The 14,293-nt window shown below is 28.8% G+C and overlaps 1 protein-coding gene across 1 annotated transcript; it reads right to left on the reverse strand.

Annotated features, from left to right (window-relative positions):
* Positions 1-1,239: 1,239 nt before the first annotated feature.
* Positions 1,240-2,537, reverse strand: LOC114177075. Its single transcript, XM_028062307.1, has one exon. The coding sequence runs from the start codon at positions 2,262-2,264 to the stop codon at positions 1,599-1,601; it is 666 nt and encodes a 221-aa protein (XP_027918108.1). The 5' UTR covers positions 2,265-2,537; the 3' UTR covers positions 1,240-1,598.
* Positions 2,538-14,293: the final 11,756 nt, after the last annotated feature.

Raw genomic sequence — 14,293 nt, forward strand, 5'->3', positions numbered from 1 at the left:
AAATTGTTGATGTAATTCACAAATAATTAAATATTATAAAGCATTATTCACTTATTTTTATGACGATTTGTCATAAGAGTAAGAAAGTTAATTACAAAAACATATAGTTTATATAGTTGAAAGTTAGTGACAGAGGGAATCGTAGATTTTTTTTTTCCTTATAAGATATTTTTCGTGATCATTTAACGTGAAACTCTCGATTTATATTTGGATTCTTGGAAAAAGTCATATAAATAAAACAATTTTTTGTTGTTTATTTATTTCGAAAGTGCTCATATTATTAGCAAATAAATTAATATTTTAAAAAGTAAAAGTTTGTTTTACTTTTAGAGGTTTCAAAATGGATTTTAACGTGTTAGACAATCTAACTACTTAAGAATTTGAGTTGAAATGGGTTATAAAAAATTTATTTTTTTAAATATGAATTAAACTTAACTCAAATATTTAATATATAGGTTAAATATATTTGAGTCAAATCGAAGTAATTCACCTATAACAATATTTTATTTTTATTATTTTATTATTTTTCATAAGGTTTTTGTTATTATTTTTTATTACTTTTAGTTATGTGGGTCGGCAATTTAGTATTTTTAAATATTATAATGTTATTAGATAATGTTTCAATACTTTGGATACTTAATCTATTTATTTTTTAAATATATAAATTGATACTTTAATTTTTAACTATTAAATAGATAAGTAGAGTCAATTCACGTAAATTCTACAATAATAAATATATAACATAAATAAGAAGATTAAATCATTCTTTAAACGATTAAACTCACCTAATCTACCAATCCGTAACAAGTTAACTGAGTTACAAAAATTTTCTAACCCGTCAAAAATTAAATTAAGTTGAATTGACTATTTTTAATTAAAAGTATATCATATTTTACCTCAAAATCCTTGTATGTTAATTTCGTGGACGTTTTACCATAAAAAATCTTTTTTTAAAAATGTATTTGACTCATACATTAATTGGTGAGACGAATTCCACTTGGAATGAGTTTAAAATTAATTTTACTAAAATAGGCAGTTGGAAATTATGCGTATAAAAAAAGACGGTGGCCAACTTGGTGACAATATCTGTGGTTATGTGAGTATTATTGCATGGAATGCGAATAAGGAGGGTATTCTTGTTGCTGTCTCCTCCAACGTGGAAATATAATTGGATAGAGAGTTCCAAAATATTATCCTACCAACCATATGAAGCTGATTTTTGCTTTTCAGGATGCTACATCAAGAAATCAAGCATCAACCATTCACGTTTGTTAGGAATACAATTCCATTCCCTTCCATTTCTCTCATAGCTAGCTAATCAAACTATAAACTGTAGAATAAGATCAGCATCGCTACCAATTCTCCATCAAGGAACATATTCTTCAGTTCCAGGCCACCTCATTACGCACGTATTTCCTCACCTTATTTTCGCCAAAAACAAAATCATTACTAACAACATTACTCATTGCTTATTCACCCTAAAACACACACTTTCACACAATGTAGTAGTAGTGCCACTGCCTTATATTATCTCTTTTTTTTTTTTAAACAGTTTTTCATTATTCAATCCATTTTTTTTTTTTTCTAGGTTTGAAAACCTATGACGGATTCTGAACAACAATGGCAGAAGACTCTTCCCTAAGAAACCTCAATTGCTTCGCGATGAACGCTTCAATGGCGCGTTGAAACTCCTCATTGCTCAGCTTATCCTGCGGGTACAAATTTTCCGGGGGGGTTTTGAGCCGCTTCTCGGTCTCCGACCGACGGAGATTTCGCCTCCGCGGCGTTTTTACGCTGTCTCCTTTCCAGTTCTCTGACTTGCTCCGGCGGTACTTCGCGGCGGGGTCGACACTGGGCCGATCCTGAACCGTCTCGGCTATGACCTGCTTGTCATGGTACTCGGGCTCCGGCAGCACGCGCGGCGGAGGCGCGTGGAGTACGGGAGCACGGGAGTTGAGGAAATCGTGGTAGAGAGTGTCGGCCGCGGAGTGGGGACCGGAGAGGCGGCGGGACTGGGCGAGTAGAGCGGCGATGATGGCGTTGGAGAGGGCGAAGACGAAGAGAGGGCTGGCGGCGAAGGAGAGGAGGCGGGTGAGGAATTGCGCGGAGAGGGCGAAGGCGAAGGGTAGGCGCGTGAGGAGCCAGGAGAGGAGGAGGAAGAGGAGGCAGAGCTCGAGAATGCGAAGGGTTTTGGAAACGGCGGCGAAGAGGTTGTGTGTTTGAATGGCGTTGGCCTTCTCTGGTTTGAAGAGAAACTGGTCCATTGATCCACACAGAAGGAAACACTAACCGAGTGGTGTGTGTGAGTTTGAAAAAGAAAAGGTTATGTTGTGTTGGGTTTCAATTTGGTAGAAGAAGTTGGGAGAAAAGAGACAGAGCGTGAGAGTGGGTTGAAGAAAGAAGAGTGAGAGTGTGTGTGTGAGAGAGAGAGAGAGAGAGCATGAAGAAAGTTGGCATAGGTGAAGCTTCTTTTAACACAAACTTGGTCTTTTATAGACTCCGCCACCTGCCACTGCCACCTACATTTATCTCGCTTCTCATCAATGTCTTTTATTTTCAAATAATAAAAACCAAAATATTCTCCTGTTTCAATTTCTTATTTTAAAAAAATTATTTTCGGACTATGATTTCTCTTTTAGAACATTAAATTTATTTGCATTACCAATTAACGTAATTTTATTTTTATTATAAGAATAAAATGAAGTTTTATGTAAAGATAATATAGATTAAAGCGTAATTTTACATAGATTATCCAAAAACAATGGCATATTAAAACAACCAATATGGATGAAACTATAGTTTATGATAATAAGGAAGTATTTAAATATGGTGATTTGCTTGGTCCCGAAATGGTGGGAGATAGCTTAAGATGAAACTTTAAGATAACATTATTTTGGTGTGGAAGATATTTTATTGTTGAGCGGAGAGATAATGAGAAAAGAATCGGTCTTGGCGAAGGGTGGTGAGATAAGATGTGGCATTTCACGTGAGGCGATGTATTAGTCACACTGCAAAGGGTTACAGCTTCTGCATTCTGTTCTCGTACTTTTATTGTTGTAAGAGGAAACAATTTGTTGCAGTAATAGCATTGTCAGTTTTTTCCTAAACCAATTTTATCAAAAATAAATATATTGTTGATTAAATTAGCTTTTTGGTTAATGAGGTTTTTTGGAAATTATATCTGTTTTTGTTGTTCAAACCAATTTTTCTTACCAAGTCAACCGAACGTTGTTCTTGATCTCACGTGGATGTGCAGTGCGCAACTTGAAACATTCCACGCTTCATTTGGTTTCGGCTTTCTCTCTTCTGCTAAAGTTATTGTGTGTTTTTGTTCAAACATTTTAGCTCACGAAGTTGGTAAATGAAAATTAAAAAAAAAATAATAAATAAATTAGTGAGTTAATTAGGAGGTGCGTAAAAGGCGTGATGAGTGAGGTAGGTCCGTACAGATTGCAAGTTGCAAAAAGAAAGGTTACATGCATCACGTGTCGCTCTAGTGAAGCACGAAAGAGGGGCCAATTCAAGACGTAACAATAGTAATAATAGTGCTATTTACGCATTATTTTAATATTTATTTTCTACTGTTTCACTGCTTCTCTTCATTTATAAAATCACTTCTTTTTCTGCACTAATTATCCACTATCTTTCACAAATTACATTTTTTATGCAATTCATACCTAACATTCACTACATACATGCATGCTTAATTTACCTTTGATTTAATAAACTTTTGAAAGTTGATTAAAACATGTGTATGTTATATTTGGGTAGTGTTTTTTGTTGTAAATTATAATTAATTAATGTAATTGTATTGAATGGATGTCACCTGAGAAAGTATGGCGTAGGTTTGTCTCCGGTTTTTCTACTGTGAAGAAGCTATCAAGTCCCTTCAGATTGACAAGATGTTTCAAAATTCAAATTTTGATTGCATATTTAAAGGAATGCAATCAATGTATGAAGCTGAAGACAGAAACCAGGACTTTGACCACGCCACCCATAAAACTTTTGTTCAATGCTTCATCAAATTTTGGAACTTTCGTCACCAATCATCAAAACTAAATTAGGTTTTAAATTAATGAACCAGCTACTATCTCCCTTTACATATATACAATTAAAATTCGCAAGAAAATAACGTACAAATTCCAGTTTACAGGAAAAAAAAAGTACTTTAGTTTTCATTTACGTGTTTTCATAGATTTCTTTTAGCCGATACTTTTTTGCAGGAAAGCATATTAGGATTTTTTTTTTTTTTTTTGCAGGAAACTACGTAAAAAACTCTTAACATTAGAATTTTCAAATTCTTACGTGTCTAATTAAATACAACCAAATTACTTCCGCATAACAAAATCCTAAGAGTCCGTAAATTTTTCCTTTCTTATGAATTTATATAATACAATCGTAAGAAAAATCTTATGAAATATTAAAACTCCAATAAAATATTATAATTCTACCATCAAAAAGGTATATGTATTAATTTAAATGAGAGTATTTTAGAGAAAATGTTATTATTTGATTAGAATACGAAAAGTGTAGTTCATTTATAGATGAAGACCGATATATTACTTTACAAAAATTATTAATATGGCTTCAGTATTATTATTTTTTTCCATTTTTTGCGGTAAGAAATTTTGGAAGAGATCATAGTAGTTTAAGGATTTGGAGTGAGAGCCGCTTTTTGTTACAGTTGTGATCAAAATTGTGAATTTAATATTTGAAATATCATCTATGTTATGTTCTACTTATATATTTTTTATTATTGATAAAAAATCATTTTAATTTTCATAAATTCAAAAAAGTTGAAAGTGAAACTATAAATTAAAACATATTTGAGAGTTATTATGAAGTTAAAATTTAATTGATCAAATTATACACAGTTAATAATTTTTTATAATAATTAAATTTTGTTAATTCACCTTGTAATTTTCCATAGTTGCGATTATTTATGCTAAATGTTATTAAATTTAAGACTTAAATATAAATTGGTTCTCATTTTTGTTTTGTGTTAATTTGGTCTTATTTTTGTCAATTTGGTCTTGTATGTTAACGGTGGGCAAATATTCAACGTCAATAAACCGTACATGTCGCTCATTTTTCTTCTTCTTATTTTCTTTTATTAAATCTTTTCTTAATTTGTAGATTTAAGAAAAAATTGTGCACAAGTCAAGTCACAATTGTATCATATGTCAATATGTGTTACTTGCCGGTTTGTGGTTATATTTTTTTTTTGTTTAATTTAGTCATTATATTCGTTATTTTTGTTCAAGAGTCCATCTCAGCAAAGACCAGGAACCTCTCAGCAAGTGACGAGAGACCTCTTCACAGAGATCAGGGACCTATTAGTAAAGGCCAAGGACCTCTCAATAGGTGACCAGGGATCTCTCAACAGGCTATCAGGGACCTCTTAGCGAGTGACCAGGGACCTCTCAGCGGAGAACAGGGACCTCGCAGCAAGTGACCAAGGACCTCTTAGGAAGTGATAAGGACCTCTTATTAAAGACCAAAAACCTCTCAACCTTAGTAAGTGATTAAGGACCTCTCAATAATGACCAGGGACCTCTTAGCAAGTGATCAGGGACCTCTCAACAAGTGACTAGGGACCTCTCAATAGAGACCGGTACCTCCCAATAGAGACTAGAGACCTATCAACAAGTGACCAGGAACCTATCAGTAGAGCCAAGAGACCTCTCAATAGAGATCAGGGACCTCTGAGCAAGTGACCAGAGACCTCTTTGTAGGTGACCATGACATCTCAAGTGACCAGGGACCTCTCAACAAATGACCAAGAACTAGGGACCTCTCAGCAATTGACCAAGGACCTCTCAACAAAGACTAGGGACCTCTCAGTAGTAAGTGACTAGGAACCTCTTAACATGCGACCAGGGACCTATCAACAGAGACCAAAAACCTCTCAACACAGACATGGACCTCTCAGTAAGTGACCAGAGACATCTCAATAGGTGACCAGGGACCTCTCAGCAAGTGACCAGGGACCTCCCAACAAAGATCAGAGACCTCCTAACAAGTGACTAAGGACATCTTAGCAGAGGCCAGGGATCTCTTAGTAATTGACCTAATTAACTTTTGTTAATTCACCTGATTGGTTGTAACTTTCCATAGTTGTAATTAAATTTTGTTAATTCACCTAATTGATTGTAATTTTTCGTAATTGCGATTATTTATGCTAAATGTTATTAAAATTAAGGGTTTAATATACATTTGGTCCTCATTTTCATTGTGTTTATTCAATTTGGTCCTGTTTTGGTTTTGTATTCAATTAGGTCATCATTTTTGTCAATTTTGGTGAATGTTGTTCTTTTTGCTAAGGGTGGTTAAATATTTGACATTAGTGAATTGTGCATGCCACGTGTTAACTCCTTTTTTTATGTTTTTTATTATTGTTATTTTTATTATTATTATTATTATTATTATTTGTATATTTTAAAAAACTTGTGCACAAGTCACAATTGTGGTGTCATGTGTCAATATGTGCCACATGTCGGTTTGTAGTGGTGTTATTTTCTTTTGTTTAATTTAGTTCTTATATTCGTTATTTTTGTTCAATTTAGTCTCTATATTCGTTATTTTTATTTAATTTAGTCTTAGTTTTGGTTAAAATGGAGCAATTTTGTTCATTCCAAACCAAGGCCAACTTTAATTTTTTATGAATATTCTACATTTTTATTAAAATTGACATTTTTATTAATTATTTTTGAAATTTAACTATAAATTATTAGATTTGATTATAATTAAATATACTTTTTAGATTCAATTATTAAATAAAATATGATTAGAATATAATTATTAAATATTTTAGAAAAATATACTAACGTTTCTAAAATTGACATTTAAATATAAAATATTTAATATTTTTATTGCTTTTATATTTAAATATAATTTGAGAAATATTTTAGATTTAATATAGGCACACATGGACATTGACATATTATACAATTGTGACTTGATCAGTGGATAACTTTTTTAAAATTTAAAAATTTTAAAAAGTAGGAGTTGACATGTGACATGCATTGTTCAATGACTTTAAATATTTAACCATCATTAGCAAAAATGACCAAATTAAACAAAATTAATAAAAATTAGGGTCTAAAGGAATACATAACGAAAATTAGAATCAAATTGAACAAACACAACGAAAATAAAGAACAAATATATAACTATATATATATATATATATATATTTAAGCCTAAAATTAAATGATAAAACGATAAAATAATTCATATTATAGGATACTTTGACAATATTAAAGTGTTACATTGGTTGCATCGAAGACAATTTGGTCTGTACGCACCGTTTGTGTTAAAGGAATATTTCTAATTGTGCCTTAGTTTATATAGAAAGTTGCATTTGCGAGAAATCTTTTTCTGTAAAACTTCTAAAACCAGGTATTTAAACAAAACTTCATTTCCATGAATTATTTCAAATATTAAAAATATAAATTTAAAGCATATAGTATCTAAGTAATAAATTTTAAAAGACTTAAAGAATATATTCATCTTACGCTTGTGCGCCTATAATTTCCAGAATAATATTAACAATAAACCAGGTTAGAAACTTGAGAGACAATTTTAAATCTATCTTAAAAAAATACATTAAAAGTAAGGTAATATAATAAGTTACTTAATAATTTATTTAACTATTTTATAAGGGGATTCAACTTACATAAAAGTATTTAATAAGAAACTCAAGGTATTTTATTTTGGAAGTTTCTAATTTATAAATTGCAAACTACTTAAGTTAACTTGTTCTTATTTAATTTTATTTCATTATTATCTTTTTTATTTTAATATTTTTTATTGTTGTTTTTTATTTCATTTCACCTATTATTATATTTTTTATATGATTAATTAGTTACTGTATTATTTTAGTATTTGTTAGATTATTTTTAAATTGTTTAGATACAAAAATTTCATATTATAAGCTGAAGTAATAAACATAACCATATAAAATTTGTAAAATAAAATCAATGTAATAATAGCTTAAATTAAGAACTAAAAATTTTAATTTAAAAAAATAATTAATTTAATTAAAACTTATTATATCAATTCATTTAAATAGAATAACTTATTCACACACACATAATATATATATATATATATATATATATATATATATATATATATATATATATATATATATATATATATATATATATATATATATATATATATATACACTACAAAAAAATTACCATTTAGTGGAGGGTATTTTGGGAAGGTTTTAAAAATCCTCCGCAAATTAATATAGTTTAGGATAATCTTGTAAGTCCTCTAGAATGACAATAATAACAGGGGGTTTAATATTTTTGTAGAGAGGTTTAAGACCTCCGTAAATATTAAAGTTTTCATTTCCCCCCTCTGTTTCATTTTCAGTTTCCCTCTCATCTATCTCTCTCAGCGATTTCGTCTCGCGTTTTCATACAAAATAGTTTCACTCACAAATTTTATTTCAGAACCCTAGAAATAGTTCAAGGTTTCCTTACTTCGATCAAAAAGTTTTCAACTGTCCAAGTGGAGTGGTAGGCGGTGAAGGCATGGTGGTGGAAGGTCGTTGAAGTGGTTGGGGTGTTCGACCCTGAAGACGCGTTGGGCTCATGACTTCGGTGTTAGAGTTGTTGGCTCTAACGGGCATTGTAAGGGCGAGGGTGTTGGTTCTGTGAAATAATCTGATAACTTCACGAAACCCTTATATTTACATAGGTTTATTGATCATCTGAAAGTTTATTGTGGGTAATAATTTGATGGTGATGTATTTTGTGACTGGGGATGTTTGATGAAATTCCTAGGCTGAATAGTGTTTTGGAATTTGATTATCTTTCGAAAGTGTGCTAATCTGTGACCAAAATTTGCATTCCCACCTTTAAATTGAGGGAATGCACTTCACTTTAGCCTTCTCACTATTACATAATAAGTTTGCCACTTTTAGTTGGTGTCGGCATACATTTTAGTTTTGCTTTGTCTTGCTTGATTTAGATTATCTAGAACAAGAAGTGTCTCTGATGTTTTGATTTTAAAAAAAATTGTTGGTTGCTTAAGTATCTATAACTGTAGTTATATTGTTATGCTTTATTTGTTAACGGAGGTGTTTTGATTATAATTACCATATTTTGCTAGAGAGAAAATGCAACGACATTCAAATTGTTTTAGGTTATCTGTTACAGGATGAAGGAAATAATTTGGCATTAACCTCTTTAAATGCATTGGACTCAACAATTTCACAATGGAAAACATAATTAACTGGAGAATATGAGAAGCCTTCATGGATAAAGCGGTTATTGCTTAATAATAAATTGTTGTGTTCCAAAATCAGGTTGGTATAACTTGGCATGTTATTATGTTGAGTTGGAATTTAAAAGAGAAGAAATTGATCCCTCTTTTACATGTTTGTCCCAAAAATATCACATTCTACATGATTTTCAGTTATTAAGAAGCCTTGTAGCTGATTCCATTGCCTCTGGATAAGATACCTTTTAACACCACTTTTATTACGCTTCACTTTTCTTGAAGGTACAATATGGATTAAACGATTGTTTTTTTATTATCTCAGATTGTAACTCTATCTTTCTACTCGCAGGGAAGAGGCAAATGAGTTGTGTCAAAACTAGAGAATAATGAGGACAAGTCACATACTGCTTCAACTAAGTTTATCATATTTGTAAATTTCCCTCATGATATTGTCTCCGTTTATCATATTTAGTTGATTTTCTTTAGCATATTTTACCATCATGAGGAAATTGATATTAATTATGCTGTGTACAAAAGAAGAGGTACAAATACTCTTACATCTTAATCTTTCTTCATTACAGGATGGTAGAATAAGGAATACAGGAGCTATGCTAATTTGTGACATTCTTCTTAATTTCTCTTTATAGATTGGTATGTAGAATTGGATTTATCATTTTCATTAAAATGGTTAGGTTTTTTTTAGCAGAATATAATTAGTCTGCTATCTTTTTTCCTTGGAAAAATATTATTAAATTCATTCCCGAAGGGAAGTTCAATAACAAAGCTATAAACAAGACTAGTTATTCATGTTTTGAATTATAAGAACACTACTTTTTGCGTAATGTGGTTTCTATTTGCATCATGCTTGAATATAACTTGTATATATTCTTTTCTTTTAACTAGGCCCTTGGTCATTCGAGCAATTCAAGTTCAAGTTCACACATTGACAGAGATAGTGAACATGGTACATCGAATATTAACTAATGCTTTGTCAAATTGTTAATTTTTTTACGGTGTACTATAATATCAATTATAATGACCTATATAATGCAGATATTTCATAGACAATAATTACTGTCATATTTGAAGGTTATTGAACTAGAATTTTGCTGTGGAAAATGACATGCCAGTGAATTTATGCACTTGTTCAAAATTATGATGCATTATAATTGCAATTATTTTTTTTTATAGGTGATGAACTTTATATATTAGTCTACTGGATTCAAGGCTGCAAGCATTTGGAGCAACAACAAATAGGATTAATGTGAAAGAAGAAAATTCGTTTTCCGAACCAAGTTTTTTATATTTAGAACATTATGTTATTTTTTTCTCGACATGATGTATTTTCTATTTTTATATTTACATTGTAATTGTCAATATTTTATCAAATCATCAATGAAATTAATTTTAGTTAATTTTTGTGTACTTTATGAATTTTTATATTTTATTTATTTTTTATTATAAAAACAATTTCATTAAATTAATAAATTATAAATGTATGTGAGTGAGTAATTACAAAATAAAGGAGGTTTTAAACCTCCACAAAATAATAGTGACCAATAGAAGAGGTTAAAACCCTCCACAAAACAACATCTGCAATATAATTCGGATACCAGGGGTTGTCAAAAACCTCTGCAAATAATTTGTGGCAACTCTAACTATAGAGGTTTGAAAAACCCCTGCAAATTAATTTGCGGAGGGCGAAAACCCCCGCGGATTGAAAAAAAAAACCTCCACTAAATGATAATTTTTTTTGTAGTGATATATATATAACTTTTAAAAAGTAAATAGAACTATAAAATTTTAATACAAATTAATTATTTTAAAAATATGAAATTATAACTCTATAATAAAATAATTTTTATTTAGAAAAATAGATCTCATTTATATAATAAAATTTATGTAATTAGCTTTTTTTTTATGTTAGTTTTAGTTTGTCAATTAGTTTATCGGCTAATTTACCAAATAGTTCTACTATAATACTAACTACCAGTTAATTAATCAATTATTTGTCAAATAAATATTAGATCTTCTATTAATTCTTCCAAATTAAAGGTTTCTGCTTATAATATAACCAAAATATATACTCATTCCTTCCCGGAATGGGAAAAAAATCATAAAAAATAATCTAGTAACTAAACTAATTCAATTTATTATAGATATGGAAAATAGTTTGGATTTTGAATGATCCAGATAACTATTTAGAATTTATTTTTTTTAAATTAATTGTAAATTAAAAATAATTAAAAATATTTTCAATGTGCAATATGTAATGTTACGAGATAAAAAAAGTTAAAAGGTCGACATTGATATTTGAAATGTTATGAAATTCACTTATGTAAAAAATGGAGAATTGAACTGAAAACAAATGTAGAAGAGTAAACATTGTCTATTTAAATAAACATTGATTAAAAATATAAAAATCTTATTGGCAGAATACGTACTGTATGTATATTTTATCTAATTTAATTTCATAATTATTAGAAATATGAAGATAAAAATTGGACGACATCCAAATTACTCATGTATATGCACTTGGTATATTCACCTTTTTACACATTATTATATTATTGTTACATAACATAACATGTTCTACTCTTGTTTCTATACTAAACTCTGTTGTCTTTGTTTCAAGGAGTGATTTGTGAAGACAGATACACAGGTGCGGACCTTAGTTCTTAAGGGTCCATAGTCCTCTCACAATTTTTTTTATAATATATTTATGTTTTTTTAATTAATTTAATTATAGATAATATTTATTGAATTATTAAATTTGAAAAAATTGTTATCATCTTTTTACTTACTCACCTATTATTAATTAATAATTTTGTAATTAAATTATTAATATCATATTCAATAAAAAATTAATTTAAATTTGAAATATCATATTAATCATCTTTGATAATAATATGAAGTACATTTTATCTAAACATAAAGTTAACTTTTTGTTGTCAAACAACATTGTGAAATAAAATAGAAGAAATTTTTTTTCACACACTATTATTATTTTTACTGAATAAAATATAACTAAGAATTTTAATTTTGATTTAATTATTGAAGATTCAATAATTTAAAAATATAAAAAAATTATTAGATATAGGTAATTTTTTTATAATTATAATTATATTAAATTATGTATTATTTTGTTGTATTAGTGATAATAATAAAATATATAAAATTTTAATATATTATTTTGATTCTCTCAAAATTAATAGTCAAAATTCACCGCTACAAATACATGCGATGAATTGAAGAGAAAACAAGAAAAAAATAATAAATAGTGTATTTAAAAAATGAAGAAGTTATCTTTCTTTTCAAAATTGTAAATATTTGCACGGAAATACATTCCAGTGACCATTTTCTCCTTCCATAATTGTTTGTAGTGAATTAGTTTAATTTTCATGATAACAATGAATTTAAAATAAATAAAATAGTATAATTTAATAAATAAAATAAAATAATAATTATTTATAAAATAGTAATAACAATAATAGTACACAAATAATAAATAGTAATAATCAAGAGCAAAATAGTAATTTCATCCATGAAACACATCATGTCATTCACTAACTCTTATAAATTTTCATCCCAAGTATATTCATTTATAACTATCTTTCTCCTAATCTAAATAACTCAACTTTTCTCTCCCAAATTTATTTCGTGATCTAATTTTAAATAATACATCATTTGCTTTTGTTACAAAGTCACATGTACTTAACTTTAGGACATGTAGGTGTGTTTCTTTGAGATGATGAATTTGAGAAAGAGTGAATAAATGAATTTGAGTGAATTTAAAAATAAAATTTTTGTTTTTTATTTTAAGAATTATTATTATATATATCATTATTTATTATTAATACTAATTATTATATATATATATAACTGATTACGGAATCAGATCTTTCTTCATCGTGATTTATTAATTTTTTCGTCCACCATGGTCTAGCTTTGATATTATTTAGCTCCATGAGCAACAACAATATAACGGTAACATGTTTATTAATCCTTGCAAATCTTCGCAGTTTTGAAGAGATGGGATTTTGGTGCAATCCCTCAAATCCTTCTTCTCGATCGCCCGATCATCTTTATGGAACACAAAACAAGCACAATATATTCATCTCTCAGAATTAACAATAAATCATCGACTAGAGATAAGACAATTTCATAATATATAAGTGAGGTGCAAACCTTACCTTACAAGTTGATATTGTGTGGTTGAGTTAAGCTCAAAGTCCACTTTCTTTTATCATGGTATCAGAGTCATTGTTTAAAAATTTATCCTAACGAGATTTTTTGAACATTCAGTTCTACCCACTATTTCGGACCGTTATTGAACCATCCATCTCTAAACCTACACACGAGATCGATGTATATACCTCGACGTGAGAAGGGTGTGTTAGAAGTTCCGTATCAACTATAGATAAGACAATTTCATAATATATAAGTGAATACAAACTTTATCCTATAAATCAATTTTATGAGATTGAATTAGGCTCAAAATCGACTCTCTTATCAAAATTTGCTTAACCGAACACGTATGTAATAAACAATATAATTAGCTCTACAAAAGACATGTACTAAATGTCAAAGTCTAATTTATTTTGAAATTATTAATCAATCACATATTTTATAAAATACGAAAAACTCTAATATTTTTTTATTCTAAAACTTATTATTAGAATATATATATATATATATATATATATATATATATATATATATATATAAAATAAATTTAAATCATTTTGAATTCAAAAATTGATTACCAAAATTGATTCCCAGTAAAATGACCACTGCCAAAATAATTAAATTAAAACAAAAAGTTTCTAATGCACATGTCAATTTTCTTTATCCGCGTGACAAATGTTTGTCGGAAAGAGGACACTTTTGATTTTGTACTAATAGACCATAATGTTTTTAAATCCTCTGACTCTACTACCAAGCCTTAATGGTGATACATAAATAAAATAGAGGGAATGTTTATAATTTAGTTTGATATTGATTTTTTTAAAATATATTTTTATTTCTTAACTTAAAAATTAATTATTTTTCA

Source organism: Vigna unguiculata, chromosome 3 (genome assembly GCF_004118075.2).
Source record: "Vigna unguiculata cultivar IT97K-499-35 chromosome 3, ASM411807v1, whole genome shotgun sequence".
Classification (NCBI taxonomy): domain Eukaryota; kingdom Viridiplantae; phylum Streptophyta; class Magnoliopsida; order Fabales; family Fabaceae; genus Vigna; species Vigna unguiculata.

Excerpts from the sequence above, each read along its gene's own strand:
- LOC114177075 (XM_028062307.1), bottom strand. The coding sequence starts at position 2,264 with ATGGACCAGTTTCTCTTCAAACCAGAGAAGGCCAACGCCATTCAAACA.